Source organism: Tachyglossus aculeatus, chromosome 17 (assembly GCF_015852505.1).
Source record: "Tachyglossus aculeatus isolate mTacAcu1 chromosome 17, mTacAcu1.pri, whole genome shotgun sequence".
Taxonomy (NCBI): Eukaryota; Metazoa; Chordata; class Mammalia; order Monotremata; family Tachyglossidae; genus Tachyglossus; species Tachyglossus aculeatus.
In genome coordinates, this window is record NC_052082.1 from 12904257 (window position 1) to 12929728 (window position 25472).

Here is a 25472-nt window from a genome sequence, read left to right on the forward strand (position 1 = left end):
CATCTGGCCAGGCCGTTTCTTTCCATCTAGAATGTTACAATCGAATTTAATAGAAAAAAATGTGAAGTTGTGCAGGAAGGGAGGAATGGGGTGCACTCATTTAAGTCAGCCTGCAGGATTGCTTTTAATTATAATAATACTAAATGTGGCTTTCATTAAGCGCTGAGTGCCAGGCACTGTACACAACTACAGTGGAGGAGCTGGGATTAGAACCCACGACTTGGGCTTTATCCACTATTCATTCATTCATTCAATCGTATTTATTGAGCGCTTACTGTGTGCAGAGCACTGTTCTAAGTGCTTGGGAAGTGCAAGTTGGCACCATATAGAGACGGTCCCTACCCAACAGCGGGCTCACAGTCTAGGAGGGGGAGGATACAAGGTAATCACAGATATAGCACAAATGTGATGGGTGGTTGTTAAGTTCTTTGTGGGTGGAGGTTGTATCTTAGCCTCCCAGGCAGTTACTACAGTGTCCTGCACATGGTGAACACACAATACCGCAGTTGGGCCGACTGATTGGTCGGTTGACATGACCTGTGGGGATGAATTGGGAACTCCCCCCTGACCTCTGCCTTTGGGAATTCCCCTTTTGCGTCTTCCCATCCTCAACATGAGGGCGGTTGCTTCTTTTTCTAACTCTTGGGCTTGTGTACAAGGGAGAAGATTGGCCCCCATATCACAATCGAGTAGGGTTCCCTCCATCTTCTAAGCTCTTTAAAATTTTTTAGCTTCCTCTCAATCAGTCAGTCGTATGTATTGAGCACTTATCGTGTACAGATCACCGTACTAAGCACTCAGGAGACTACAGCATAAAGCAACATAACAGACACAGCCCCTGCCTACAATGAGTTTATAGTTTACAGGGGATTGAGGCCATTGTGCAATGCTCCCCTCAAGATTTTTTAAATGGTATTTGTTACAGAGGTCGCCTTTGTAACAGGGCTTGTCATAAAGATGGCTTTTCATTAGTGCAGAAAAGAAACAAAGCTGAGACATTCTTGAAGACAGCATCTAAAGAATTTGACCCGATCAAGGAAATAATTTTCTCTGTTTAAGCTACAATGTAAATCTATTAAACTCCTATTTGAAATTCTTCAGTGCTTATTTTCCTATGTCCGTTCCAAGCATTCGGCGGTTGGGCCGATCTGATCCTCTCATCTTCCGTTTCAGGCAATCCTTTATCACAGGATATTCTCAGCTTATACCAGGACCCAGATGGAACACGAAAGCTACTGAACTTCATGCTCGACAATCTAGCAGGTGACTCTATTAAAAGTGTATCCCCCACGGTCTCGACGGGTTGCCCAACCCCACCCCGGACTCCTGGGAAAAGCGGTTGGCTAATGGGCTTGCAGGTTGAGGTCTCGGGCCATTAGCATCGGCTGTTCCTACCGTAGTGTCAGTGTCCTAGGCATCTGCGGAGATTCCAAAATGGTCTTGGGTTGTGGGGAAACACTCGTAGATTATTCTGTTGAGGCAAGATTGTCCATTCTGGGCCTACCACAAGTTCACCCGGTCGCTTCCGTGGTAGAACTGGCGGTCTCCTTTCTTGAGCTAGCCCCCTCGTGCTTTCACTTACTGGCAGCCCTATAGACAGGCGGCTTGTTGATATCGCAGCAGGTGAGGAGAGAAGGTTGGGCTCAGTCCAGTAAGTGTCCTTAATGGACCTTTGGGTTTCTAATCTATCCAGCCAGTGGCTTCTCCCAACAGTAAATTCCCTTTGGAGCAGAGAGGAATGAGATGCCAAGTTGGGAACTTAACCATTCAATCAGTCGTATTTATTGAGTGCTTACTGTGTGCAAAGCCCTGTACTAAGCGCTTGGGAGAATACAGTAGAACAGATGCATTCCCTACCCTCAACAAGCTCACAGTCGAGAGGGGGAGACAGACGTTAATATAAATAGATCAATGACGGAGATGGACGTAAGTGCTGTGGGGCTGGGAGCGGGGAACGAATGAAGGGAGCGAGTCGGGATGACACAGAAAGGAGTGGAAGAAAAGGGAAAGAGGGCTTAGGGAAGGCTTCGTGGAGGAGATGTGCCTTCAATAAGGCCTCGAAGCGGGGGAGAGTAGTAGTCTGTCGGATAGGAAGAAGGAAGGCAGGACGGGAGCGCGAGGTCTGCGGTGAGATAGAGGACATCCACGTACAGTTGGATTGGATTGGATACAGGTTGGCATTGGAGGATTGAAGTGTGCGGGCTGGGTTGTAATAGGAAAACAGCAAGGGATGGTAGAAGGGGGCAAGGTGATTGAGGACTTTGAAGCCCAAATTCCCCCAAATCGCCTCACGTCATTGTTCCTGAAGCGAGTTGCCATGGAAGAACGAGGGCCTCGGCCTTTTCATTCTTGATCTAGATTTTAAGAACTTGGAACTCATTTGCGAGTCAGATGAATCAGGACACGCAGTACCTTTTCAAATAGCGAATCTGGTCAACCCATTGGGTAATTGCAGTTCCAAAGGAACGAGCGTGTCCATTTGATTTTTGTGCTGCTCGGGCTGGAAGAACACTTGACTGTTTTTGAAAGGGATTGCAAAGGGCCCGTTTGTTCCTTTGAAACCAACATTGAAAACAAATTGTTGTTGTTGCCACAGATGTGGTCTATCAGGTTCTTAACTCCATTCCTGGAGCGTGTGGGAGTTTGGAAGCAAAAAAAATGGGTAATAGCAGCTTGCAGGCTAGAAAGCCTCCCATGGACCTTAGTTTCAGAGGGTGGGAGTAGGGCGGCCTTGGGGGGGGGGGGGGGGGGGGGGGGGCGGTGCGGGGGGGGGGGGCATTTTTATTGGGGGCATTTTTATTGGGGGCATTTTTGTCTTCTCCCTTGGTGTTCTTTCTTTTTTCTTTTTGGCTATCTCCTTTTTGGAGCTAGGGTTTCATAAACCAACCTTTGACAGACCATGTTCTCTAACATTCCCACAACTGGTGTCTGTTGCTGTGCATCCTGGAAAAAAGAATAATAATAATTGTGATATTGGTTAAACGCTTACTCTACGCCAGGCACTGTAAGCGCTGAGCTGGAAACAGGCAAATCGGGGTTAGGCATTCATTCATTCATTTGTATTTATTTTTTTTTTATATTTATTTCAGAGAAGCAGCGTGGCTCAGTGGAAAGAGCATGGGCTTTGGAGTCAGGTCAAATCGGTTCAAATCCCTGTTCCACCAAATGTCAGCTGTGTGACTTTGGGCAAGTCACTTAACTTCTCTGGGCCTCAGCTACCTCATCTGTAAAATGGGGATGAAGCCTGTGAGCCCCACGTGGGACAACCTGATCAGCTTGTAACCTCCCCAGCGCTTAGAACAGTGCTTTGCACATAGTAAGCTCTCAATAAATGCCATTATTATTATTATTATTATTGTTTAGTGCTTACTGTGTCCAGAGCACTGTACTAAGACAGAGTCCCTGTCCCACACGGGGCGCACAGTTTTAATCCCCATTTTACAGATGAGATAACTGATGTACAGAGAAATTAAGGGACTTCCCCAAAGTCTGCCTGCTCACTGTGAAATCTGATTGTCATTTCTTTCAAGCAAAGAATGTGGCTACAATGCAGTTGTGGCCTTAAGCCCACAAAGGTTTTGGGGGGTGGGGAGGGGAGGACCAGCATGGTGCAGCGGATAGAGCATGGGCTTGGGATTCAGAAGGTCATGGGTTCTAATCCCGGCTCCGCCACCTGTCTGCTGTGTGACCTTAGGCAACCCACTTCACTTCTCTGGGCCTCAGTTCCCTCGTCTGTAAAACAGGGACATGGACTGGGCCCAATCTGATTAGCTTGTGTCTACCCCAGCACTTAGAACAGTGCTTGACACATAGTAAGCACTTAATAAATATCATCATTATTATTATTAATAAGCACCTAAGTAAAAACAGGGAAATGAGTGACTATGTGGAACCCAGCCAACAAGCAAGGAGGAAAGGCAGAACCATAAGACTCCAATACTTAGAGTGATGTGAAAAACATCGACATTCAAGCATGGTAGTAAAACAGCACCTGTATATATGTATATATGTTTGTACGTATTTATTACTCTATTTATTTTATTTGTACATATTTATTCTAATTATTTTATTTTGTTAATATGTTTTGTTTTGTTCTCTGTCTCCCCCTTCTAGACTGTGAGCCTCCTGTTGCATAGGGGCCGTCTCTATATGTTACCAACTTGTAATTCCCAAGCGCTTAGTACAGTGCTCTGCAGACAGTAAGCGCTCAATAAATACGATTGAATGAATGAATGAACAGTACTTGGTAGGGGCCAGTCCCTTGCCACAACCTTCCCAGTATTCCAAAGGTTGGCAAGACAGATTTGGCTTCTTGGAAGCTTGGTGGGAAGAAGGGGGGCCTGCCATAGCCCCCCACGGTTCTTGGGACCAGCAGTGGCTCCCAGCATCCCGGCTTTCTCGCCTCGGTCCCGTTTGGCTTCCAGCATTCAGCGGGGAGGGGGAAAAGGTCCCTCCTCTCAGGCCGGGCTTGTAGGGATCCCTGTTTCCCGATGAGGGAGCGAAGCAATTTGGTCTGACGAGCGTAAGTTGTGTTCCTGCCTCCGCGTGATCCAAACTGCCATTTGGTCATTGATCTAAAAGTGCGTTATTTTAAATATTTCAGTTCACCCAGAGCAGCTTCCTCCGAGGCCGTGGATTACATTAAAAGAACGAGACCAAATTCTGCCCTCAGGTAAACTCCTCTTTTCTTTGTTCATCGCCTCTGTGTGTAATGTGTCTGTTTATTGTTATTTTGTACTCTTCCGAGTGCTTAGTGCAGTGCTCTGCGCACTGCAAGCGTGCAGTAAATACAATTATTGAATGAATAAATAAATGAATGGGAAATGGCACCAAGGCAGACCCATCTAAGAGCTTATTACTCTATTTATTTATTTATTTATTTTACTTGTACATATCTATCCTATTTATTTTATTTTGTTAGTATGTTTGGTTTTGTTCTCTGTCTCCCCCTTTTAAACTGTGAGCCCACTGTTGGGTAGGGACTGTCTCTATATGTTGCCAATTTGTACTTCCCAAGCGCTTAGTACAGTGCTCTGCACATAGTAAGCGCTCAATAAATACGATTGATGATGATGATGATAAACCATGTGGGGCAGTTTTATTTTATCTTATGATTTTTTTTAAAGGCAATGCTAATTTGGTGAGCGTAGGCATCCAGCATAGGCGAAAGTTCACGGATTTCACTGCATGTGTAAAGGAAGGAGAACTAGGAAAAACGAATGAAATAGCGGGTTGATGTTGTTGGTATAAACTTCCTAAATCCAGTTAACTTAGTGCCAATTAGTGATCCACTGGAAGGGATGCAAGCAGATCTGGGCTCAGGATGTTTAGGAGTCAGGTTTGATTTCTCCCCAGCGTCTCTGAAGCATCAAACATGGTCCCTAATAGCCAGTTGCCCCAGAGGTAGGAGTATCTGGGGGCCCAGAAGGGTCCTTGGCCACCCCCAAGGAGAAACTTCAGAGGAACAACTGACTTTTCTCTGAAGGGAGTTTTCTTGAGATTGGCTTCAAACATCTAATTCTCTCTGTTCAGTCACGTTCCTCTCGTTCCTGCCCTGTTGGCATTGTAGTTTCATTGACTCATCGAATGGGAGGAGGGTCCCTCTGTCAGTGAAGCCGGTTTGGAAAGTCGGGAATGGTGACTGTCCTCAGTGCATTTGGGAGGAGGAGAGGAGGCCACCTCACTGCTGCCTAAGCCCGTTTTGTGCAAAAGGGACGTGTTCCCGATCCGTAGAAAGAGCTTGCCGGGCAATGAGGCACCGTGGTGTGGCTTCCGGACGTAACAACATGAGTTTAATTGGCACAGTGTTGTTGTGATCATCAGGCAACTGTAACTAGGACAGTGTCAGCGTTTCCATTAATAAGGTCTCTATTACCGGCAGGGGCGGCGGGGGCCACGACTCCGCCAGAAATGTGTGTGGGGAAGCACAGACGTGTTTAAAATTTCCTCCAATTCATATATGTGCAGCAAAAGTACTGCAGTAAACTTTTGGTAGCATCTGATTTTTTGTTGGCGGGGGGGGGGGTTGTGTGTGTATTTGTGGGTGTGTGAGAGTGTGGGCTTCCCCACTTCCTCTGCCACCCTAGGTTCACTCCAGTTTTCCCAGCAATCCTAGAAGGAGAAGCATCTTCAAGGAAGGTTGGGAGAAGCCGCATGGCCTAATGGAAAGAGAACAGGCCTGAGAGTCATGGGCCCTAAATTCTAATCCCGGCTCTGCCACTTGTCTGCTTTGTGACCATGGGCAAGTCATTTAAACATCTCTGGACATCCGTTACCTCACCTGATTACCTTAATAATAATAGTAATGTTGGTATTTGCGAAGCACTTACTGTGCGCCAAGCACTGTTCTAAGCACGGAGTAGATACAGGGTAATCAGGGTGTCCCACATGGGGCTCACGGTCTTCATCCCCATTTTCCAGCTGAGGGAACTGAGGCCCAGAGAAGTTGAAGTGACTTGCCCAAGGTCACAGCAGACAAGTGGCGGAGCCGGAATTAGAACCCGCGACGTATGTTGCCAACTTGTACTTCCCAAGCGCTTAGTACAGTGCTCTGCACACAGTAAGCGCTTAATAAATACGATTGATTGATTGATTGACCTCTAACTCCCAAGCCCGTGCTCTTTCCACTAAGCCACACTGCTTCTCTGGCTTCTCTGACTGATAATAATAGTAATGGTAATTTTTAAGCGCTTACTAAGTCCCAAGCGCTGTTTTAAGCACTCAGGTAGATAATACAGGTTAATCAGGTTGGGCACAGTCCCTGCCCCACATTGGGCTCAGACTCTTATCCACATTTTACAGATGAGGCAACTGAGGCACTGAGAAGGGAAGTGACTTGCTCAAGGTCACCCTGCAGCCATGTGGCAGAGCTGGGATTAGAACCCAGGTCCTTCTTACTCTCAAGCACGTGCTCCACCCACTAAGCCACACTGCTTCTTGGCACTCTTTGGCTTAGAGCTTTTGGCTTTTAGACTGTGAGCCCACTGTTGGGTAGGGACTGTCTCTATATGTTGCCAATTTGTACTTCCCAAGCGCTTAGTACAGTGCTCTGCACATAGTAAGCGCTCAATAAATACGATTGATGATGATAAGAGGCAAGAACAGGTGTTGAAGAGAGAGTTTACAGGAGCAAGGCAGTGGATAATTCATTCATTATTGTATTTGTTAAGCGCTTACTATGTGCAGAGCACTGTAACTAAATGCTTGGGAGAGTACAATACACAAACAGACACATTCCCTGCCCATAATGAGCTTACAGTCTAGAGGATAAATATGAGACCAGACCTGAGGTTTTCCCCTGAGAGGATCTCCGCCATGATCTGTTAAGTGTGGTAAAGGTGTCAGGAGAGGTGGGCGGTTGGAGGGGTTGTTACAAAACGTATAGAGAGAAAAACTTGCCTAATTTTTTTTTGACCCATTTTTTTTCTCCCTTTCCCTTTCTTAGCATCATTCACGGTTATGTGTTACAATGTGTTGTGCGATAAATACGCCACCCGGCAGCTATACGGCTACTGCCCATCCTGGGCACTAAACTGGGAATACAGGAAAAAGGGAATCATGGAAGAAATTGTTAACTGTGATGCAGACATCATCAGTCTTCAGGTAACACGGTGAAAATTCAGTTGTTCTTATTCACCTAAATAATTGCGGTATTTGTTCAGCGCTCACTACGTGCCAGGCACTGTACTAAGCAGTGGGGTAGATACACGATAATTGGCTCGGAAGCGGTCCCTGTCCCACATGGGGCTCGCAGTCTTTATCCCCGTTTTACAGGTGAGGAAACTGAGGCACGGAGAAAAGTGGCTTTCCCAGATTACACAGCAGACGTATGGAAGAGCCGGGATTAGAACCCAGGTCCTTCTGACTCCCAGCCCTGTGGTTTTTCCTCTAGGCCTACTACTAAGGACAGATGGGTGAAAAGAGGGGCTGCCTTGCGTAGCAGAATACCCATTTTTAGTCATTAGAAACAGCATTTATTGGCCTATGGTTTGCAGAGCACTATTCTGGTACTTTGGAAACTTCACTAGACAGTCAGGAATTGAGCTCTGTCCACCAAGAACTCCTCGGGGAGACAAGGTGAAGGAAGGGGCCACTGTGGTTGGGGAGAGGTGGGGAGAGCTATCCCAAGACACAAACTCAATCCACAAGAATGAAAAAAAAACGACAGCAGTGTTAAACTCACCTGTTAAAGGTAGGCACTCCTGCGGAAAACTTAAGCAGCTAGCCGCTGGAAAACATTATTAATAGCGGGATGTGAAATTTTGGAATGAGAAAAGATGACTTTGCTTTTAAAGATAAAGCTAATCCCTCCAAAGCAGTGTGGCAGAGAAGGAAGAGCACAGGCTTGGGAGTCAGAGGACCTGGGTTCTAACCCCGGCTATGCGACTGTGACCTTGGGCAAGTCACTTCATTCATTCATTCAGTCGTATTTATTGAGCGCTTACTGTGTGCAGAGCACTGTACAAGTTGGCAACATATAGAGGCAGTCCCTACCCAACAGTGGGCTCACAGTCTAGAAGTTTCTCGACTTAATTTAATAGACTTAATGAATAGATTTGATTTCTATCTGCCTCAGTTTCCTCACCTGTAAGTGGTGATTCAGTGCCCATTCTCCCTCCCCCTTAAACTGAGCCTTGGGGTACAGGGAATGTGGCCAACCTGATGATACTGTATTTACCCCTGCTCTTGGTACAGTGCTAGGCACAGAGTAAGTGCCTTTTAAAAAAAATGGTATTTGTTAATCACTCAGTGGTATAGAGCACTTACTCTGTGCAGAGCACTGTACTACGTGCTTGGAAGAGGACAGTACAACATGGTTGGTAGACATGTTCCCTGCCCATGGTGAGCTTACAGTCCAGAGGGGGAGGAAAGAGAAGCAAGAGGCAACTTTTTCTGAGCTATTTGTTCTAAGTTAGTCTCCCCTCCTTGAGCTTGTTTGGTGTTTTAATCTGTGTTTCCTCAGTGTCAGGTAGGTAATGACTCTCTCTTCTTATCTCAGGAAGTGGAAACAGAGCAATACTTCACACTCTTTCTGCCAGCATTAAAGGAGCGTGGATATGATGGATTTTTTTCTCCAAAGTCACGTGCCAAAATCATGTCTGAGCAGGAGAGGAAGCATGTAGACGGTTGTGCAATATTCTTCAAAATAGAAAAGTAAGTAAATGGTGTAGAGTGCCCAAAATGAAACAAATTTTCTTGAATTTCATGTCCGTCACATCAGTTTGGGGTGGACATAAATATAATCGGGCCCTGACCTCGATTGGACCTACATTGAATGGCAAATAATCAGGGTTTTGTTTTTGCAGACGACATCACTACTATCATCCCCCCCCCCCCCCAAAAAAATGTGGGGTATTTGGGTGGAGTGAAGGGGAGCTAAGGAAGCAAGTGATAGAGGCCATGCTTGGTATATAGAAGGGGGTCAAAAAATTCCCTAGGATCAGTTGAGAAGTGAAGTACTGCGTCATTTTTAATCACCTCACCCGACACACCAGGGCTGCCCCTGGAATGGAATCGAGTTTTTTGCATTTGAGCCTGTGGGGAAAAAATGTCTCACAATTTGACCAGCCACGATACAGCCCCCTTTTCAAGCATCATATTATGGACTATCTCCTTAGGGAGGCCTTCACTCCTCAGAAGTGTCCACCAATCAATCAGTGGTACTTGTTGAGCGTTTGCTATGTACAGAGCACTGTACTTAGCATTTGAAAGAGTAAAGTCCAACAATTAGCAGATGTGTTCCCTGTCCATAATGAGTTTACAGTCTAGAGTCACATAGAATCACATACCAGAGCCTTCTAATGTTGCTAAGGAGGTGCGAAAGTCCTTGACAGCCATCTGCGGATATTTGGCTCTCTTCCGCTCTGGTATCCCAACACCCGTCGTCGTGCATGTTAAGGAACCTGATTTGCATGTCACCACGCGGGTTTCTGTAAATCTCAGGCTGCTATCTAGTCAATTCAGTAGTTGTTTTGCTGTGAGTAGACTTTTTAAACAACAACAAAAAAACTCTCCAAGCCATTTCTGTGAAACCAATTTGGACGCCTCGCTTAGCCACCATCAGTGTCGAAACAGCCTCGTGATGCACAGTGTCACTTAGAACTGCCCATCCACCGTTTCTGCTGGGAATTGTTGATGGGGTTCCCTGTTTCAACGGGGCCGTTATAAAGTGCTGCAGAGTTCCTTTTGCAGTTATCTGCATTCCCCATGATCTTAATATTTGACCGTCTTAGCAGTTTGGAGGGCACAGTCATTCATTCTCTCTTTCTCTGTCTCCAGTTTGAGCAAAGGAAAGAGAGATACAGGACAGATGGACTTTGACACTAGGGAAGAAAGGAAAGGAACACACACACACACACACACACACACACACACACACACACACACACACACACACACACACACACACACACACACACACACACACACACACACACACACATATCCATATTTGCACCCTTGCTAAAGGAAAACCCGGGAGCCCCTGATCAGGGGAAAAGAAGGAGCAAAGGGAGCCAATAGGGATTTTTTTTTGTTTTTCATTTTGTTTATTTTTATTGTATTTGTTAAGCATTTACTATGTGCCAGGCACTGTTCTGAATTCTGGGCTGGATACAAACTAATCAGGTTGGACACAGTCCATGTCCCACAGGGGGCTCACAGTCTTAATCCCCATTTTACAGACGAGGCAACTGAGGCCCAGAGAAGTTAAGTGACTTGCTCAGGGTCGCACAGCAGACGTGGCAGAGCCGGGATTAGAGCACAGGTCTCTCTTGACTCTCAGGCTCTCTCTCTGTCTATTAGGCCACGCTACTTTGAGCTCAGATGCGGCAGCATTGTCTGCTAAATTTAGTTGAGAAGCACTGCAGGTTTAACTCAACCCCTTGGTGCCTCAAATTCGCGTAATCTAGTGAAGTTATAAGGGGCCTCCATACCTCTCTTTCTTTCCCACTTAATGATCGTGGTATTTGTTAAGCGCTTACTCTGTGCCAGGCACTGTACTAAGATCTGGGGTAGATACAAGCAGATCGGGTTGGACACAGTCCCTGTCCCACATGGGGTTCACAATCTCAATCCCCATTCGACAGATGAGGGAACTGAAGCACAGGGAAGTGAAGTGACTTGCCCAGGGTCACACAGGAGACAAGTGGTGCAGCCGGGATTTGAACCCAAGTCCTTCTGACTCCTAGGCATGTGCTCTGTCCACTAAGCCATGTCCTCTGTTGTGACTCTCTGGCTTTGTTGCGTAGCTTTGGAGTGGAAACTTCTTTACGGGATAGGATTGGGAAGTGGCAGCCTGCCGGTTCATAGTGTGGCCTCCACTTTTCAAGCAAGAATAGTGATAATAGTAATAATTGTGGTATTTGTGGCATTGTGGTATCCCACCATTGTAATAATAATGTTGGTATTTAAGTGCTTACTCTGTGCCAAGCACTGTACTAAGCACTGGGATAGAGACAAGATAATTGGGGCCCTGATGGAGGAGGAGGGGGAACAATTATTGAATCTCCATTTTGCTGATGAGAGAACGGAGATACAGAGAAGCGAAGTGATTTTCCCAGGGTCACAAGGAACAAGTGGAGGAGGCAGGATGAGAACCCAGGTCCTCTGGCTCCCAGGCCCGGGCTCTTCGGGGCTTTGTATAATTTATGAATTCTGAAATCCCAGAGGTTCATGGTTTAGTTTGGTCTAGCGGTTTCCTCTGTGGCTCAGAGCCCATGTCCCACTCGGGGAAAAAAAAAATTAATCAGTTTTCCCTCGATGTCCTCCTACTCATTCTTGTAAACAAAACCTCTCCAACAAGTAAGCAGGATACAAGACATTTTTTCAGGGGCAATAATGAGAGGAGTCATCACATTTTCTCTTGGAACACAGCCGGGGAAAATAGCATCATGGAAAAGAACCCAAATGGAACATCATCAAGGCTTTCTCTGCAAAGGGACAATCTCAGGGCCTCGGTGGTGGTCACGAGTTGCACCTTCCATATAAAGAATTTCTGTATGCTGAGCACTAATTATTTAAGTCGTCTAAGTAGTTTGAGAACAAGGTAGCGAGCAAGCATTGTTCCCCCCATTTTATTTTCTTGGGCAAGCATCCAGATGTCCACGCCACTGTTAAACTGAGCGGGACTGAGATTCAAGGTCTCCCAATCAATCAGTCAGTCAATAAATCATATTTGCTGAGAGCTTACTGTGTGCAGGGGCTTGGGAGAGCAAGTTGGTAGACACATTTCTTGCCCATAATAAGCTCACAGCCTAAAGGGGGGAGGCAGACATTAATGTTAATAAATAAATGCCGGATACGTACCGCAAGCTCTGTGGGGCTGAAAAATTCCGTTCCCATTCAAATTGCAGTCACCAGCTTCTGCCGGGGATGTTAGCCTTACCGTGTTGGCTACTTGGAAGTGTCAGGTGAGGTGAGATACAGCTCATGAGAAACCAGCGCAGCTCAACTCGGAACTGATAGGTGCCAGGGAGTGGGAAAGAAAGGCCCCAACTCACCGCTGGGCATGCGTAGGCAGAACGCCTGCAAAGTGCCCTTGGGCTGGGTCAGTGAGCTAGCTCTCTTCCTCCCTTCAAGGCCCTACTGAGAGCTCACCGCCTCCAGGAGGCCTTCCCAGACTGAGCCCCTTCCCTCCTCTCCCCCTCGTCCCCGTCTCCATCCCCCCCATCTTACCTCCTTCCCTTCCCCACAGCACCTGTATATATGTATATATGTTTGTACATATTTATTACTCTATTTATTTTACTTGTACATATCTATTCTATTTATTTTATTTTGTTAGTATGTTTGGTTTTGTTCTCTGTCTCCCCCTTTTAGACTGTGAGCCCACTGTTGGGCAGGGACTGTCTCTATATGTTGCCAATTTGTACTTCCCAAGCACTTAGTACAGTGCTCTGCACACAGTAAGCGCTCAATAAATATGATTGATGATGATGATGATGAGGCTTCTGAGGGCACCCATTCCCTTCCCTCCCCAGCCCCCAAACACACATACACCTCCCCCACTGAAACGGGGATGAGGACTGTGAGCCCCGTGTGGGACAGGGACCATGTCCAACCCGATTAACTCATATCTACCTCAGCACTTAGAACAGCCCTTGGCACTTAGCGCTTAACAAGTACCAAATTATGATTATTCCCAAAGCTCTCAGTCCTCCAAGGGAGTAGGGGTTGAGTTGAGGGAAGGACCAGCCTGCCCCAAACTGGGCTGGGCTCCATCCCCGAGTGTAGGCCGAGGGACGGGGCAAAGGAGAGGTGCCATCGCCCACCCCCTCGCCTGGCCTAGTCATAAGAATAATAATAATAATTGTGGTATTAAGTGCGTGCCGTGTGCCAGGCACTGTACTAAGCGCTGAAGTGGATACAAGCAAATCATATTGGACACGGTTCCCGTCCCAGGTGGGGCTTACAATCTCAATACCCATTTCACAGATGAGGTGACTGAGGCCCAGAGAAGTGAAGTGACTTGTCTAAGGTGACACATCCTTCTTCCAGAAGATGTGGGGGCTGGGATCCACTGCACCAGGAGGGACTTTCCCTGGATCCCCGAATCAACCAGGTGCACAGGAACCATTTCCAGGCTTAGCAGGGGTGGGGGACAGTAGGATAATTTACACCTACCCTGTCATTCCAGAAGCAGAGTAGCCTAGTGGAAAGAGCACGGGCCCGGGAGCCAAAGGATATAGGTTCTAATCCCGGCCCTGCCACGTGTCTGCTGTGTGACCTTGGGCAAGTCACTTCCCTTCTCTGGGCCTCAGTTACCTCATCTGGAAAATGGGGCTCAAGACTGTGAGCCCCATGTCGAACATGGACTTTGTCCAACCTGATTACTTGTATTTAGCCCATCATTTAGAACAGTGCGTGGCAGAAAGTAAGCAGTGAACAAATACCACACGTATTATCCCAGCGTGTAAACTGGAGAGAGGGCTGCCGTAACGCACTCGGAGGCCCAGTTTTCCAGCTGTGGCCATGAGGTTCGGAGGGTTAGAGGAGCGGAGTCCAGGTCTAAGGTCACCTTGAGAAGCCTCTGTGAGGGATTCCAATAGCAAGCCCTGAAAGGGAAATGGTTTGGAGGCACAAAAGTGCTCCTGCAATATAATTAACGGTCTTCTGTGACCTATTCGGAAATACTCCTGGACGCGGTCAAATTGGGCTTTGATGCATGGGCCACCCAGCAAAAATGAGGTTGCTCTGCAAACAGAGCTGTTTAATACAAACAAGCTTGGGGCTTTAAATGTCAGCCTTAAGTGTCCGTGGCAAAGCCCCCGGAACAGATTCTGTTTAAACGTCTCATATGAGCGTATGTAAATGTCACACCAGTTAGACCTGGAATGCGGTATTGTACTCAGGATTTATATCCTTTTGCATTTTTGCTAGTTTTCTAAAAATGCCTCTTTTAGGGCCAGTTTTTCAAGCAGAAAATGAAAACCTTTTTTTTTTTTTGGTGTTTACTGAGTGCTTACTGTAAGCCGAGCACTGTACTAAGCGCATAGGAGAGCCCAGTACAACAGAGTTGCTAGACATGGTCCTTGCCCACAAGGAACTCACAGTCAAAGGTGAGACAGGCATTAACCCTTTTAGACTGTGAGCCCAATGTTGGGTAGGGACTGTCTCTATATGTTGCCAATTTGTACTTCCCAAGCGCTTAGTACAGTGTTCTGCACATAGTAAGCGCTCAATAAATATGATTGATTAACGTAAGTAAATAATTACGCTTATGTACATATGTGCCGTACAGTCTTCTAGACCGTAAGCTCATTGTGGGCAGAGAATATGTCTTCCCAAGTACGTAGTAGAGTGCTCTGCAAACAGTAAACGTTCAGTGTATTCTCATCCCATTTACTCTTTTCCACCCTTGAAATCTGGACCACTCCCGATGTCAGTTTCCCCTGCTGCTCTCCTGTGAGAAAATCTCCCCTTCTGTCTTTTCCCCCAGCTCATGAGAAGCAGCGTGACCTAGTTGATAGAGCACGGACCTGAAAGGAGGACCTGGTTTCTAATCCCAGCTCTGCCCCTTGTCTGCAGCGTGACCTTGGGCAAGTCACTTCACTTCTCTGTGCCTCAGTTACCTCATCTGTAAAATAGGGTTTAAGGCTGTGAGCCCTGTGTGGAGCAGGGACTGTGTCCAACCCCATCACTTTGTGTAGTACAGTGCCTGACATATAGGAAGCGCTTAAGAAACACCACAGTTACTATCATTATGAGGAAAGGGGGAGAAAGCGGTAGATTCCTCCACCACCAACGCTGCTTTCGCAGTATTTCATGATCTTCATCCAGGGCCAGAAAACGCAGGGGCTCCGAAGGCTTAAACCCAAGGCCTCTTGTTTACAGGGGCCTCGGGCAAATCCCCAAACGTCACACTTCCTCTCAACCACCGTAACTGGTGGTTGGGGCATTTTGAAGATGCTGTCTTTCCCAAAACAGCTACAGCAAGGCAGCTCCTGTGGCGTATCTTTATGTCCCCCAAATAGGTTTTGTAGAGAAAATGAAAGGAGAAAACAGGTTTTAGAATGTTTTCTTCTTTACCGCTACAGGCCTAGGTAAGTACACACTGCCTGCCGTGCTCTCTAAATGAATAAATAATTTTACTCTTCAGATTTACGTTGGTGCAGCAGCACACAGTTGAATTTAACCAAGTGGCAATGGCCAACTCAGATGGATCAGAAGCTATGCTGAACAGAGTGATGACAAAGGATAACATTGGGGTGGCGGTGGTGTTAGAGGTCCACAAAGAACTGTTTGGAGCAGGTGAGTTCACTTGACAACACCCTTAGGTCTCAAATCTCAGCGGGAACTGAGCCCCCCACCCCTACCCCGAGGCACAAGGGACCCCTGTCCGATTCCCACCTAAGGATTCTGTCCTGACACTTAATACAGTGCTCTGAACTCAGAAAGTGCTTAATAAATGCAGTTACTACTAAAACTTGCCCCGCGTGATGGGTTTATTAGTTTAGAGACCTTTTGGTAGTCTGCATCAGATCCTAATAAGCAGGATGAGTGTTTGGAAAAATATTACATAGTGCCGCTATTTTAGGATTGACTACGTAAGCATACACAATGGAGCGCTTTTTAATGCGCCTTTAAAAGGCTCTTGAAATAGGAAATGTTTTCAGCGGACTGAACTTAAAAATCAGGATGACTAGTCCCTCTCAGAAATCCCATTCTTTGTTTCTTGCCTGAACCTTTTGTCTTTAAGGTTAAGTACTTGGCACTTTTCTTTCTCTCCCCACCCCCTGCCCCTCCCCACCCACCATTTTTTTAAAAAGTTTTATGTCACCATTGGCATTAAGGGTTATAACCTTTACCTGAGTGGTGATTTTCTGTAACTTAACTGTATTCTGCCTCTAAATGGGCTCTCTGACCAAGCCAGGGCTCATCACCCAAGGCCGATGGGGATTAGCCAAGCCATTGGGTTGTTTCCTCTCTCCCCACTACCTGCTGTTTATTGCCCCACACCAAGCCCCGTGTATGAGAGATTAGGCAAAGACAGATGGGCTGCATCCTCTGGAAGATGCATCGATCCAGTTTCCACATCCCGGGGTGTTCTGTGAGAGCTGGCTTGTCAGGAGGAGAAGTTGTTCATGAGCTGCTCCATTGCTGTCAAACCATTTTAGAAGTCTTAGCTGTCCAGGTTTTAGTTTAAGGCATATGGAGGGGAAAAGGAAGAAGACAGCAGATGTGAAGGCTTATGCCCCTCTCATTGTACAAGCTCCCATAAACACCCACGTAAATTTGGGTGTGAGGGCAGGGAACACGTGGGAAGAACTGGAGGTGGCCCTTCAGAGCATTTAGATGAGTGAGAGTGGAGAGCTAGGGAAGACAGGGCTCTCCTTGAAATTAACAGTTCTGCCCATCCTAATTGCCAGATCCCACAGCTTCACCCTCCTTCCGGTAGATAGTAATCTCCCAGAAGAGTGTAGGAACAATAGACTTATTGTACCCTGGGAAATGAAGTTCCCAGGAAGGGAGATCTGCCTGAATGAATGTTTCCTACGCTTCTGGTCTCATCAGTTCAGTTCTTTGTCTATTTCCATGATCAGACATTGCCACTGTTCACCTGAAAAATGGATTTTAAAAAAAATTTGGGACTAATGTAATCACTCCAGCCCCCTTGCCTTTTTATGGTATTTGTTCATTCGTGCAGTCATATTTAGTGAGCATTTACTGTGTGCAGAGTTAAGCGCTTACGATGTGTCAAGCACTGTTCTAAGCGCTGGGGTAGATACAAGTTTACCAGGTTGACACAATCCCTGTCCCAGTGGGGACTCACATCCAGGTAAGAGGGAGATCAGGTAGTGAATCCTCCTTTTCCTTATGAGGAAACTGAAGCACGTAGAAAAGAAGTGGCTTGCCCAAGGTCACGCAGCAAGCAGTTGGCAGAGCCGGGATTAGAACTCATGTCCTCTGACTCCCAACCCGTGCTCTAACCACTCGGCCACGCTGCTTGTCCAGCCCCTTCTATTCCATATTCTTTTCAGAGATCATTGTGAATCCGTGACATGGACCCAATAATGGTTGCCTAACAACAGTGCTTACACACATATCAACAGGATCAAGGAGAGCGCCCCGAGGTAGAGAATTTCGGGAAGAAAATTGCCACTTCTCCCCCCGAGTTTCCCAGGACGAGCTGCCTCTGGCCACCTCTCCTACCAAAGCTAAGCCCTCCATCCTTTACATCTCACCCCGTCCCACCCCCAAATGCTTTGACAGGGACCATGGATTCACGATCTCTAATCAAGCGCTATGATTAAGTTTCGAAGCTGAGCTGAAAAGACGTCCACTTTCAGAGGATTTGCAAGGGATTTTTTTCTACTTGCCATCCTTGCATCCTCTCTCCCAGACCACGCTCTTTCCACATAATGCTGTTTTTCTTCCTGGAGTGCTGAACCAAAAATCTTTGCAGACTTGAACTGCGTACCCCTCGTATTTTCGGAGAAGCAAAGGCTGTACCTGTCAGCCACTTCCCGTGGTGAGAACGCCACTCCACTGCTTTCAGTAGGGTTGTGAGGCAGTACGGCAGTTGTGTGGGAGAGGCTGAAGGGATTTTACTTGTACATATTTACTATTCTATTTATTTTGTTAATGATGTGCATTTAGCTTTGTTCTGACCGCTTGACACCTGTCCCCAAGTTTTGTTTTGTTGTCTGTCTCCCCCTTCTAGACTGTGAGCCCATAGTTGGATAGGGACCGTCTCGATATGTTGCCAACTTGTACTTCCCAAGCGCTTAGTACAGTGCTGTGCACACAGTAAGCACTCAGTAAATGCAATTGAATGAATGAATGACAGGCTGATTTTGCCCATGGTTCTCAGGACATTTAATCTGCCGGAAGGGAGTGAACTTGTTTTAGAGAACAAGGTGGAAATAATTTTGCTGAGTTTTCTCTCAGGTCCCCCCTAGGAGGACTGAATGGGCAGCTACTCCTGTAATCCTCCTATGTTGGGCTCTGCCATGTAGTTTTTCTGTACCTCAACTTCCATATGCAGCAGAAAATGGTCAATTCTCCTGACAATGAAGTACTAGGCAAAATAATATAAAAAGTCACTTTTTTATGGTATTTAAAATGTCTGTGTATCAGGCACTCTTCCAAGCACTGGGGTAATTACAAGATAATCAGGTTGGATACAGTCCATGACCCACATGGGGCTCACAGTCTTAAGCCCCATTTCACAGATGAGGAAACAGACACAAAGAAGTGAAGTTACTTGCCCAAGGTCTTATAGCAGATGAGTGGTGGAGCTGGGATTAGAACCTGGGTCCTTCTGGCTCCCAAGCCCGTGCTCTATCCACTAGGTCACTGTGCTTCTCCTTTTCCTTTTCACTGGGCTGTTAGGTTTGTTTGTTTCCCCCAAGTAAGGGAAGTTTTCATTCACATTTTCTTCACAAAAGGAAGAATTAGTGCTTTTCCATCTTTGGTGTAATTATAGATGAGAACAAGAGATCAAAATTTCATGCTGTGAGCTTAATAATATTCTGCCCGAGTCTCTTGAGAGCGGTAGATTTAGAATCCAAGTCCTTACCCCGTTTCGTGGACAGTGAAACAAATTTAGGGAAATGGATCTTTTTCCCCCTTCAACCCCGTGTTAAACCGAAGAAGGTCACCGTGACAGTCGAGCAATTCATGAGATTCTGCTTGGTGTAATGGCCTACAGAGAGAAATGCAGCGGAGCCGGGATGTTTCAGTTCATTCGTGCCCAGAAGGTTACGTACGGGTTGGACTCATTTTGCATCCTTAAGAGTTCCGAATAATAATTTGAAATAAAATAGTCCCACTCACTCTGACCCAGAGCATTGTTCCCCAAAGTGATAGGTCAGGGCTAGAGTCCTGATTGATGGACCTGAAGCGAGGAGGATTGTACATAAAGAAAAGAAAAATGAGGCCCCAAACCTCGTCATGCTTTTTGATAGTAGACCTTTCGGAACCACAGTTTCCCAAATGGGAGTGAGAGAAGTACTTGCGGGCTAAAACTCAAGTCTTTTATATGTTTTTTTCCTTCTTTTTCTAATGATTTAATTCAGGTTTGAAACCCATTCAGGCTTCAGACAAACAGCTACTTATAGTGGCAAATGCCCACATGCACTGGGACCCGGAATATTCTGATGTGAAACTCATCCAGACTATGATGTTCGTCTCCGAAGTGAAAAACATCTTGGAGAAAGCCTCTAGCAGGCCCGGTAGCCCAACCACAGATCTCAACTCCATCCCGCTGGTGCTATGTGCAGATCTTAACTCATTGCCAGATTCAGGTATTTATCAGTATTTCCTTCACTTTAAATTGGGGGTGAGTTGTGGGGTGGTCAGGAGGGGCACATGTGCTCACCTTCTTGTAGGCTTGGAGTGGGGTAGGTTTTTTTTTAATGGTATTTGTTAAACCAGGCACTGTACTAAGCACTGGGGTAGGTACAAGCTATTCACATTGGACACAGTCCATGTCCCATATGGGGCTCAAGCTCTTACTCCCCATTTTACAGATGAGGCAACTGAGAAATGGAAGAGTTAAGTAACTTCCCCAAGTCACATAGCAGACACGTAGCGGAGCTGGGATTAGAACCTAGGTCCTTTTGCTTGGGCCATGCTGCTTCTCTTGTTGAAATCAGCTAGGTGTCTGGGGTGAGGCCAGCTTTTTAAACCTATCAATCTGTTGCTATGGTGAACACCTGGGTTTAATTTTCTGCAGCTGCCAAGGGCAATCAGAATAGTCTCAGGGTTCCAGGACGAAATGTATCAACTTCATGTTTTATGAACATTTTTTTCCAGGTCATTTATTTGAGATACTGGGTCTAAAATCTTGCACTTGATAAATGAAAAGGTAACCAGTCTTAGGTCTGTTGGCACTGTGTCTAAGCAAAGAGTTTATTATCGAGGGAGAGGAGCGTGAGACCAAGTGCCATTTTAAAAAGTAGCCCAGGAATTGGGGCCGGCGGCCAAGTCCAACAGTCACAGAAGACAGAGATCTTCAAGGAAACCCCAACCCAACGAGGTGGAGGATTTAATCAATCCACCAGTGCTATTTAGTTAGCGCTTTATTGTGTGCAGAGCACTGTACTAAGCCCTTAGAAGAGTTCAGTGGAGTTGGCAGATACGATCACTTCCCACAAGGAGTTTACAGTCTAAAAGGGGAGACAGACATTAAAAGAAATTACAGGTAGGGGAAGCAACTGAGGATAAGAAACCATGCGTAAGTGTTTTGGGACTTAAGGGGTAGTACACATCAAGTGCTTAGTGGGAACAGATCCAGTTGACACAAAGGGAAGGCGGGTAGGGAAGAGGAGGCCTTAGAGAAGACCTCTTGGAAGAGTTGTGATTTTTAGGAGGGCTTTGCAGGTGGGTAGAGTGGTAGTTTCATTGGGGGCAGGGACTGTGTCTGTTTATTGTTGCTCTCCCGAGCATTTATTACAGTGCTGTGCTCACAGTAAGCGCTCAGTAAATACAGTTGAATGAATGAATGAATGGTCTGTTGGCTATGAAGATGGGGGGAGTTCCAGGCCAGAGGGTGAATGTGGGCAAGGAGTCGGTGGCAAGATAGGCGAGATGAAGGTATAGTGACATGCCGGGATTTGGGGCTGGGGCTGGGCTGTGCAACCAAAGAGACCGGAGGATCCCAGGTAGGTGGACCACTTGTGCCCTCTCTCAGGACTCAGGGGTGATGGAGCCAGCAGACTGGATCATGCTGCTGCCCTTCACTTGGGCATTTGAAATGGGCAGAGGTCTTTGCCGCCTTGGCAGCGCTGGGCTTATGTAGGATCGAATAATAAGAATGATGGCATTTATTAAACGCTTACTATGTGCAAAGCACTGTTCTAAGCGCTGGGGAGGTTACAGGGTTATCAGGTTGTCCCATGGGGGGCTCACAGGCTTCATCCCCATTTTACAGATGAGGGAACTGAGGCGCAGAGAAGTTAAGTGACTTGCCCACAGTCACACAGCTGACAATTGGTGGAGCTGAGATTTGAACCCATGACCTCTGACTCCAAAGCCTGGGATGTTTCCACTGAGCCAAGCTGCGTCTCGAATAATGTATCAGGGGATTGCACAGATGATCTGCATTTTGTTCCCTGCCCACCCCTAGATGGTAGTCTGGTTAATAATAATTGGGGTATTAAGCACTTACTATGTGCCAAGTACTGGGGTAGATACAAGCTACTCAGGTTGGACACAGTCCCTGTACCACTTGGGGCTCACAGTCCTGAACCCCATTTTACAGATGAGGTAACTGATGCATAGAGAAGTTCATTCAATCGTATTTATTGAGCGCTTACTGTGTGCAGAGCACTGTACTAAGCGCTTGGGAAGTACAAGTGGGCAACATATAGAGATGGTCCCTACTCAACAATGGGCTCACAGTCTAGAAGGGGGAGACAGACAACAAAACAAAACATGTGGACAGGTGTCAAGTCGTCAGAATAAATAGAAGTAAAGCTAGATGCACATCATTAACAAAATAAATAGAATAGTAAATATGTACAAGTAGAATAAATAGAGTAATAAATCTGTACAAACACGTATACTAGTGCTGTGGGGAGGGGAAGGAGGTAGGGCAGGGGGATGGGGAGGAGAGAGAGGAAAGGGGGGGCTTAGTGTGGGAGGGCCTCCTGGGAAGCAGCGTGGCTCAGTGGAAAGAGCCCGGGCTTTGGAGTCAGAGGTCATGGGTTCAAATCCTGGCTCCACCACTTGTCAGCTGTGTGACTTTGGGCAAGTCACTTAACTTCTCTGCGCCTCAGTTACCTCTTCTGTAAAATGGGGATTAAGACTGTGAGCCCCCTGTGGGACAACCTGATCACCTTGTATCCTCCCCAGCGCTTAGAACAGTGATTTGCACATAGTAAGCGCTTAATAAATACCCTCAAAAAAAAAAAAAGGAGGTGAGCTCTCAGTAGGGCTTTGAAGGGAGGAAGAGAGCTAGCTTGGCGGATGTGCGGAGGGAGGGCATTCCAGGCCAGGGGGAGGACGTGGGCCGGGGGTTGACGGCGGGCAAGTTAAGTGACTTTCCCCAGGTCACACAGCAGACATGTGGCAGAGCCGGGGATTAGAACCCACATCCTCTGCATCCCAGGCCCATGCTCTTTCCACCTGCCTGCCACATTGCCCTAGGACCTCCCCTTAGGCTAGAGCTCCTCTGAGAGATTGGGGCTACTTTGCCGAGGCTACCGGGAGTCACCTCCTGGTCCTTCCCTCCCACCCAGGTGTCGTGGAATACTTGAGCAACGGGGGAGTAGCTGACAACCATAAGGACTTCAAGGAACTACGGTACAACGAGTGTCTTATGAACTTCAGCTGCAATGGAAAGAACGGAACCTCGGAAGGAAGAATCACACATGGCTTCCAACTTAAGAGCGCCTATGAAAATAACTTGATGCCTTACACCAATTACACCTTTGATTTCAAAGTAAGCAGTGGGGTTAGAGAGTTGGAATAAGTACCGCTTCCCAAGCCTGCATTTCCCCCACCCCGGTCGCTTATAATGGCCTCTAGACCGAAAGCTCGTTGCAGGCGGGGAATGTGTCTGTTTATTGTTGTATGATAGTCTTCCAAGCGCTTAGTACAGTGCTGCGCACACAGTAAGCGCTCAGTAAATATGAATGAATGAATGAATGGCCAGAGAAGGGAGAGCCAGGCTGTGCCTTGGGGCAGCCAGGGGCAGGGCAAGGTGGTTGGCAAAGCCCTTTTCCCTCCCTCTTAACCCAGTAGAAGCAATTGTGTGGGGGGGTTTTGTTGTTTTTTTAAATGGTACATGTTAAATGCTTACTCTATGCCGGCAGTGTACTAAGCGCTGGGGTAGACACAAGCTAATCAGTTTGGATGCAATCCCTGTCCTACATGGGACTCACAGTCTCAATCCGCATTTCGCAGATGAGGAAACTGCAGTGCTTACATCTTATATCTCAAGCGAAGGAGGTTTTGGTTTGGGTAGGAGTTTAGGGTTGGGCCCGGGGAATTGAAAGAATTCCGTTGGAGCTAAGTAATCGACTGATTCGGGCACTCAGAGACCAGACAGTGGTGCTTTAGCGATAGCTTTCCTCAGTCCTACCAAATTTTACGGAGTTGAGGCAGTGAGGCAAGCTTGTCCATCCGGCGGCTGGGTCTGGTATATCAGTGCAGCAAGGATGGTGCTATTTTACTAGAAAGTCTCTTGTCCAAACATCTTGAATGGATTGTTTCGACCCATTAATAATAATAATAATGGCATTTATTGTGTTTACTATGTGCAAAACACTGTTCTAAGCACTGGGGAGGTTACAAGATGACCAGGTTGTCCCACGGGGGGCTCACAGTCTTCATCCCCATTTTACAGATGAGGGAACTGAGGCACAGGGAAGTTAAGTGACTTGCCCCGAATCACACAGCTGACAATTGGCGGAGCCGGGATTTGAACCCATGACCTCTGACTCCAAAGCCCGGGCTTTTTCCACTGAGCCATGCTGCTTCTCATTGCCTCGGCTCCCTTTCTTCCCAACTCTCTTCGTGTGTGGCCCTCTGCAATCTTGTTTTTTTCCTTTTCTTGCCTCTGAAACCCCCGTCACCGGGGGCTCCTGTAGACTCTAGTCAAGTGTAGTGGCTTCTCCTCCGTCCCATTCTTCCTTGACCTCGTGGCTGCCTTCGAGTGGCCGCTGACCACTGTCTACTGCGGCAAGCGTTGTCCAGCCGGGTTTTCTCCACCCTGGTTAATCATCTGTTCCCCTCTGACCTCTCTGGCTGCTCCATCTCTATCCCATTTGCTGGCCTTCTGCAGAACAAGGCTCTGTTCTGAGTCCCCTAACTCTTCTCTCCTGACACTAGCCCTCTGCTCAGAGGGCTCCAGGCAGATGGAGCTTCCACCCACCTTAATAATAATAATAATAATAATAGCATTTATAAGCGCTTACTATGTGCAAAGCACTGTTCTAAGCGCTGGGGAGGTTACAAGGCCACCGTTGTCCCACGTGGGGCTCTGTCGCAATCCCCATTTTACAGATGAGGTGCCTGAGGCACAGAGAAGTGAAGTGACTTGCCCAAAGTCACACAGCTGACAAGTGGCGGAGCCGGGATTTGAACCCATGACCTCTGACTCCAAAGCCCATGCTGCTTCACCTTCTCTTGCCTCCAGGACTTCTCCACCTGGATGGCCTGCCGGCACCTTGAACTCATCGTGGCTAAAATGGAATTCCTCCTCGGTCCTCCTAATTGTAATAATAACAATAATAATGGCATTTATTAAGCGCTTTCTATGTGCGAAGCACTGCTCTAAGCACTGGGGAGGTTACAAAGTGATCAGGTTGTCCCACAGCGGGGGCTTACGGTCTTTATCCCCATTTTACAGAAGAGGGAACTGAGGCCCAGAGAAGTTAAGTGACTCGCCCAAAGTCACACAGCTAAGTGGCAAGCTGGGATTTGAACCCATGACCTCTGACTCCAAAGCCCGGGCTCTTTCCTCTGAGCCACGCAATTGTACTCCTGACTTTCCCATCACAGTCCCACCACCATCCTCACTGTACCAAAAGCTTGTCATTCTGGTGTCGTTTTGGCTTCCTCTCCACCCTTCCAGTCACTACCCTGGTTCAAGCTCTTATCCCCTAACTAGACCACGGCATCAGCCTCCTCTTTGATCTCCCTGCCTCCCGTTTCTTCCCCCTTGAGTTTACTGTCCACTTTCATATATTGTTATTCAGCACCTCTGCTCGCTTCTCTCAAGCTAACCTTATTCCAGTGCTTGGCTCTCAGCTGTCTTGCCTCTGACCTTTTCTCAGACTCTTTCCTCTCCTGGAACTCCCTCCTTCAAATTGCCCAAGCCATTTTCAAAGCCCTCCTGAAATCCCACCGTCTCTGGGAAGCCCTCCCCAGTTAACTTCCATAATAATGATGGCATTTATCAAGCGCTTACTATGTGCAAAGCACTGTTCTAAGCGCTGAATGATGGCATTTGTTAAGCGCTTACTATGTGCAAAGCACTGTTCTAAGCGCTGGGGGGGATACAAGGTGATCAGGTTGTCCCA

At 47.0% G+C, this 25472-nt stretch overlaps 1 protein-coding gene across 2 annotated transcripts in view; it reads left to right on the forward strand.

Annotated features, from left to right (window-relative positions):
• The window catches only part of CNOT6L (CCR4-NOT transcription complex subunit 6 like), a 143014-nt gene that overhangs the window by 115110 nt on the left and 2432 nt on the right, over nucleotides 1–25472 (forward strand). For both annotated transcript variants that reach the window (XM_038758890.1, XM_038758891.1), the window contains 7 exons: nucleotides 1174–1263; nucleotides 4604–4672; nucleotides 7445–7602; nucleotides 8999–9153; nucleotides 15599–15750; nucleotides 19521–19748; nucleotides 22686–22888. In XM_038758890.1, the coding sequence (XP_038614818.1) occupies nucleotides 1174–1263; nucleotides 4604–4672; nucleotides 7445–7602; nucleotides 8999–9153; nucleotides 15599–15750; nucleotides 19521–19748; nucleotides 22686–22888 (1055 nt within the window). The remainder of the gene's footprint in view (nucleotides 1–1173; nucleotides 1264–4603; nucleotides 4673–7444; nucleotides 7603–8998; nucleotides 9154–15598; nucleotides 15751–19520; nucleotides 19749–22685; nucleotides 22889–25472) is intronic.